Raw genomic sequence first — 7,253 nt, forward strand, 5'->3', positions numbered from 1 at the left:
AAATGCAACTCATCCATCATGAACATGTGCATCCATGCTATTTTTTATATAATGGCTGGCCTCTAAGAGAAAGTGTGTATATGTGTGTGCAAATGCTTGGTAAAGTAAGGTGTATAGGGGTCTAACATCTTTGGAATTTTGCGCATACCTTGCATGTTGGATCGACAAAACCAAGGCTAATGGAAGTAGGAGAAGGAAGCAGAGGAGGATAGTGCCATGGCTTTTATTGCTATCATTCTTATTTATCCTAATTAGGGGCAAGCTTTAGCTTGCATATCGACCTTGACAAGCTTTTGTGACACTTGAATAATCAAGGTCAATTGGATTTGATATGAACTCAAGGCTTATCAATTGTGATCCATGGGTTCTATCGGTAAACCATTTTTTATTTGTGGTGGTGGTGGGACTTTCTCCTTTTTCTTACTGTATATCATGATCTCCATAGATTATAGCAATAACAACATGCAACCCATCAGTGACGATAGAAGACTTTGTGGTAGCAAGGATAATAGGTAGTTTTTCATCTTCCACTATTATAGTGGTGAGAACTATGAGTTTTTTCCTTTATCAATTCAATATACACAACCTCTCGTGTGATATATGTATCTTCATTCTTCTCTTGCCTTTGGATTTCAAATCAAAGGATAGCATGCATATTCTGGATCAGGAGAAAGGATGACATGCTTATACTTGACATGGACATATTAGGATATCCTCTATGTGTGTGTGTGTGTGTGTGTGTGTGTGTGTGTGTGTGTGTGTGTGTGTGTGTGTGTGTGTGTGTGTGTGTGTGTGTGTGTGTGTGTGTGTGTGTGTGTGTGTGTGTGTGTGTGTGTGTGTGTGTGTGTGTGTGTGTGTGTGTGTGTGTGTGTGTGTGTGTGTAAGCCATGGAAGTGCATTTATTGCGATATGAAATCAACAAAGGGTCATGGTGCTAGATTTTTGATAATCTTCTCTTGCTTATGATATTGGACACCTAAATCACGGCTCAAGGTAAACATGCATAGGCATGAAAGAGTATCTCCAACTTGCATTTTATCCCAACCCAAGTGCACGTAGGTTCTCTTGATGAATACATGCGCAAGCACATTTTGTTGCCTATGTTGGTCCCTTGAAGCTTCAACAAGTAACCTAATGATCATATTTTAGTATTTCCTTGCATAAATGTAATCAACTAATTAGTTTCAAGAACTTTAGTAATAGTCCTAATCATCCAGAGATCACAATAGGCTAAATATTTGATTTTAACCAAAAAAAAAAGATCGATGCTCATTCTTCAACCAAGAACAAATAATAGTTGAATGGGATAGGAATGTGGAAATTACTAGATGAGAGGTCAAAGTAGGGTTGGCATCCTAGACACAAATGCATGTGTATGTGAGGGATCGAAGGTATATGCAATTGTGCATATGAGAGAGAGAGAGAGAGAGAGAGAGAGAGAGAGAGAGAGAGAGAGAGAGGATTGCCTCTATATGACAATCATCCATCTCTCTATAAAAAATTCCTTTACAAAATTGTGCATGTGAACTCCTTGATAGGCATCCGAAGTGTGTGGATTAAACTCCCATTTAGTTCATCTCTACTCGTTCATTCACGAGTATGAAATGTGGAAAAAAAATGTCTATTTAGAATTGAACATGATTCCCTTATGACCTCTCTAGAGTTTAGCATTGATGCTTTCCTAAACTTAGCATCAATGACTTACAAATTTTATGAGCCTTTTGGATTAAGGAATGTGACTTCATTGAAGACTAGTAGAATTTGACAAGAATATCCATAGCCTTAACTTAACATCAAGTACTTATAATCATACGAGACTTTTGGATCCAGTAAAACCAATTAAGGGAACACTAATAGTTTTTAAACAAAAGATTATGGATCATGAGGTCATACATAATAACAAAGCATTAAGTTGTTTCATTTTCAAGGATATAAATTGCACATCAAAAACCCCTAGCTTGTAGCTTATTTATCATAAACTAGGGTACCCCCATTCAACAAAGGCATATCACATGGGTCATAATGGAATGTTGAGAGTTTTTGCCTTAATATAATACAACTTGATTGTCATGCTCATTAAGGTGAAATCAAATAACCAAGCCCAATTGTGAATGACGACTTTAAAGTTTGTAACGAAATCATGTTGATATCCTTTTGACCCTCACTTAAAAGTGCATTTATTTTGCATTCTCTCACTCCATTATTTTCAATCCCATGTCTCTCAAGAAAGACTTAAATTTTTCATTCATAAAATGCTTATGACAAGATATTCATGAATAATAATTCACTATCTTTAATATTACTATTAGAAGAAGAAGAGTATAGACTAAAAGCAACCAATTTTCCAATTCTAGTAATTGTATTCTAATAGGCCTTGAGGGAAAAGCCATCATCATAGCCTAGAAGTTCTATCCAAGGTAATTTAGAAGTTTGCTCTTCATTATCCATCCTATTTGAATGTTCTGAACAAATTGTACATCGATGAATATACTACTACTACTGCGTAATGTCCTCAACACATTAAGCAAACGTTTCGCACCTTTCATACAAGGATAACCTCTTGAGCTTGTACATGACTATACAAATTATACAACATAAAAAAGTGTGTTAGCTTCTAATTAGTAGCAAATGAGACCAATCTTTGATGTTTAGAAACACTCATTATTGAGTCATTTATCATTGTTTGAGATAGAGATGAAGAGATCTTGTACTAGTATTAGAAAAAACAAAAACACAAGTAATAAGACCGCAAGTAAATAAAACCAAACTTTGTGCTTACAAAACCATCATCAATACTTGAAGCAAATCTTTGTGCTTACTAAAGCAAGGATAAACACCAATGGTACAACATGCTCATTAGAAAGACTTTCATATAATTCAACAATAAAATGCTGACAATGGTATATATTACAATGTTATCATTTGGTGTAAAAGGATCTTTTATTAATTGAATGTTGGGACTTGCATTTAAGACTTGTCCTTTAAGGGACACCCAAACCCTTAACTACCAACTCAACATATGGTACTGTTACAAGGTCCATGAATGGAGTGAAGCCATGATGCCATGAGAATTGAATCCTTGCCCTTGGTTTTGACACAACATCTCACTATACCTTGAGTTAGTAGGTCTTGGCACTTTCTTTTTTAACTCAAAAGAAACTTTGAGAAAAATCTCATCCTTCAAAGTTCAACATGTATGCATTGATTCCATAAATGGACATTTTTTTTCTCTTATATTATGTTATGCTAGAGTTCCACAACTTGCATCATTAGGCCTAAAAGGGAATGGGTGTTTTGGAGTGCAAACATGTGCACATGCTCTAGTGTGCACTTCCTCTTTTTCATGCTCTTTCTCACTTAACTTTACTTCATGAATCAACATGATTAATATGCAATGATAGTAAATGCTCTTTCACACAATTCCTCTTTTTCATGCTTTCTCGCTCAACCATGATAGTATATTGGATCCCATACCATGGGAAGATACTTGATTTTCCCTGCAAACATTGTAAAGTTTCCATGAAAAGGTACAATGAAAATTGCAAACTCATATATACTTACGCATTCAGAAAAGATCAAAATAGAAACTCTATAGGGAGTTCAACCCTTATCATATCAAACCATGTTCATTCTAAAGTTGGTTACACATAGGCCCAAGCGACCAATTTGGCATGCAAAAGGAAGGGGCATATGGCTAATATGTAGATAGGAGATTGGGCTTGAATTTTTTGTGTGATGTGCAAATTTGGACAGGGAATATCCCCCACCCAAGGATTAAGTGCATGCCCAATTCACTAGACAACCACCACCAACATTAAAAAAGTGAACAATGGCTATCAAGAATTGAACTCTTGACCAATTAGGTGAGAGTTTGAAGCCTATACCAGTGGGCCAACCACAATTTGTCATTTTGTTTAGCCACGTCTAGTGTGTAAGCGAAACACTAGACTGTATTTAGGGTGGGCAACGATTTTGGCCCAATGTCTAACCAGCCTAAAAGATGGGCACCTAAAGGTCAAACACATCCAAATTGTAAGCTCAACAAAAATCTCACTCCTTTACAATATCTTCTAATAACCAAATTGAAGAGATATTATGATTAGAGAAAAAAACCACCATGAAGTACTCTATTATAATCCCTCCAAATCTTCTTTTTCTCTCTCTCTCTCTCTCATCATTATTCTATGTAGTTGCTACAATTGCATCCATAGATTTGAAAATGGCATTACATAATATCAATGTGTTAAAGAAGTGAAAAAAAATAGAGAGAGGAGGTGATGGGTGTTTGGAGAGACGAAGTACCAAAACAAAGATTATATAGGTCAAGAAAACTTATTTAGATACCTACATTAAGGAGGTGTGAGGCAGCGACTAGCCCTAACTTGACACATTCTCAAGTTAGATGATCGAAAAATAGGCATGCGCGTTTTGGGCGCGGAGAGAGAGAGAGAGAGAGAGAGCGAGATCACGGACAAGGATGGATGGATGCCACCTACCATGACAAAGCATTAATATGCTAAACAAGCGCCTCCTCTAGCTAAGGTTAAGAGATCCAAATCGTCCTTTTCACCGCCATGTAGGCTCGGCAAGCACCTTGTGCTTCGGCGCTAGTGATGCTCACACTCGATGAAAACTTGCAACCAATGGTGTTCTCAAGTGGTATACATCAAGTAGATTTCTCAAGCATGTATAATTCAAAGACAAGATATATGAATACATCAATGGTGTTCTCAGGTATACTTCTCAAATAGCGATGCCTCCACTTGCAACCAATGTCGTTCTTGTGATTCTCACACTCGATACAAACTGCTAACATCTGCAAAAATCGAAGATACCTACATCTTGAGACCCTCAGTGCAACCATGTTGAGGCGAGACATTTCACTACACTTCTACTGCTCCTGTAAGCTTTGGTGCGACTCAGCTCTTGAAATCCTGAGTTTAGCTGAAGAACCCATAGTAACTATTGATGCTTCCCAATACATAAAAAATCTCTCCATTCTCTATTTCGTCTCTTACGAAGACTAATTTTAGTTACATCAAAGACACTAGAAGATGTGCTTCATAACATTTAAATAACGCTAACTGATCTGCTTCTCAAGGCTAGAATTCAGTAAAGCCATTATATGAGAGTAGCTAAAAGCCCGAATTCAACCCTAATACATAAACCGAGCCTCCATTAAAAAGAAGGGGAAGTCTGTGTCTTAGAAAGTAAAATGGCACTGCGAACTTCATGGAGTACCTACCTGCGGAGAATCAGCAACCAATACTTCCTTGATTGAGAGCTCATGCACCTTCTTCAATCAGAGAGTTCTTGTATAAGAAACATGCGCAAGCACCTTCACCAGCCTCACATACTTGAAGACTTACTGGTACAGTTTGCCATGTACAGATAACCTCACTCGTGACTGATCTTGATGTACAGTGGTACATCTTTTGACATGTTTCAATCCTATGGCATCCCATACATAAACGGCTGTGCCATCATAATGCTTTGCCCAAACCCTTGCTCTGCTATGATGCCATGACATGGGATCACTTCTTCCTCTGCTTTTCCTGTTGCCAGGTTTGAAGCAAAACAGGCCAATTGGCCTGGGCCTCCTTCCATCCAAGAAAGGAACCTTCGCGCAGGGGATCCCAGCTAGTGGAGACAATGCCATAGGTGATGCCAAACCCCGCGGAGCCGAAGAAGAGCCCCGAGACGAGGAGGGGGAGCCATTCGGGCACATCCACCTTCAGCAACACCTTCAGGTAGTAGAAGAAAGGGAAAAACAGCAACCCTATCAGCAGAGGGATCCCTAGGGTAAATCCGATGCGCCTCAGCATCCTGTCTGTGACGACCTGCGGCACCTCGTCGTCCTCGTCGACGTCGGGGCTCGGCTTGCGATCAGCAGAAGATTCACTGTCCTCGGGGAAGGGCGGCTGCTTTCGCCGAGGCGAGGAAGGCGCGGCCACCGGCCCGAAGCCCTTAGGGCCCTTCAGGGCGAGCGGCTGCAGCAGGAATGGCTTCCTTGCGGGGGAAATTGGCCATCCAGAAGGAAAAGAAGAAGAAGGAAGCGGGTGGAGGACGAAGGCTCCTGTGAGGACGGAAGCGCGGACGCAAGCATCCGCCCCTTGTTTCATTTTTATCAGCTCCACCTCCATAGCCTACGCCTCTCAGCGTTCTGGTAGAGCTTATCTCCTTTATCCAACAAATATCGTCTACACATTTTTATTATATCGATATGAACAGTCACGCGCTCCCGCGGGGTAGGGGAAAAAACGCATTAAGAAACAGTCACGCGCTCGAAAATCTGTATTTCGCACTGCAATTATATTGCCCTTCCGTAGAAACTACTAACAGGATATCACCCGTCCCTTCACCTGCGGTAGGGCACCAAGGAGCCACCCAGTTGCAGCCCAGTTGGTTGTTGGGACGGAAATTATTAACGGTATATCGCTAGTCTCTTTACTTGAAGGTTGGGCACCATAGAGCAGCCCAGTTGCATCCCAATTGGTTGGGAAGATGCACAAGTTCTCGGAGGTTTGAGGAAAGGTGAAGTTTGTAGAAAGCGCGACAAGCTTGGAACTGCAGTAAAGTCACACTATTACATAAACTTATCTTTTATGTTCCTTATGAAACAGTAATTAGCTCTTAGAAATGTTGTCATGTTACACGACAATGTAGTCACCACAATCAATCTTAAACCTATCAATAACCAGTAATGTTATACACAAAAATGATTTAAGCGTATAGTTCTGAATCCTGATGCCACATTTCTAAATACTGCACTATTTTGACATGGAACAAAGACTTTTGATTTGCTAGAAAACATGGAGCAAACCTAAGAATGTAGTGACCTACACTTAGAGAATAAAACATGTTGATATAGTGAATGCAATAGTACATGCTGTGGTTTAAAAAACTACTGCAACAATTGATTAGTGGTACATGCACATGAATCTTCTTTCAATACCCTGAATATCTCTAAGGACTGAAAAGTGAATGTAATAGCAAACAATGAATGCCACTTTAACAATATGGCATACGCTTTGCATGCATTTATGAATTGAAGTGTATAGACTGTCAAAATTTGTGAACAGTGATTTTTTTAAAAAAGCAACTATGCCAAACAACCTAGAGAATGCAACCAATCTAATTATGGCAAATGCATACATGGGGGGACACCTCTTAGGATGAGGTAACACCTCCAACAATGGAAGTTGTATTTCATACACCACTCAAAAGCACAAGATATAAAACGTATGGTCACA

The 7,253-nt window shown here is 39.3% G+C and overlaps 1 protein-coding gene across 1 annotated transcript; it reads right to left on the bottom strand.

Annotated features, from left to right (window-relative positions):
- Positions 1-4,980: 4,980 nt before the first annotated feature.
- Positions 4,981-6,202, bottom strand: PAM68 (PAM68-like protein (DUF3464)). The gene has a single exon (XM_087684705.1). It carries the CDS (start codon positions 6,141-6,143, stop codon positions 5,535-5,537), a length of 609 nt encoding a protein of 202 aa, XP_087540831.1. The 5' UTR covers positions 6,144-6,202; the 3' UTR covers positions 4,981-5,534.
- Positions 6,203-7,253: the final 1,051 nt, after the last annotated feature.

This window comes from Lygodium microphyllum, chromosome 1, assembly GCF_053477565.2.
Source record: "Lygodium microphyllum isolate KBCC chromosome 1, Lygodium_microphyllum_v1.1.10, whole genome shotgun sequence".
In the NCBI taxonomy this organism is placed as follows: Eukaryota; Viridiplantae; Streptophyta; class Polypodiopsida; order Schizaeales; family Lygodiaceae; genus Lygodium; species Lygodium microphyllum.

Coding starts and splice junctions, on each gene's coding strand:
- PAM68 (XM_087684705.1), bottom strand. CDS start 6,143: ATGGAGGTGGAGCTGATAAAAATGAAACAAGGGGCGGATGCTTGCGTC.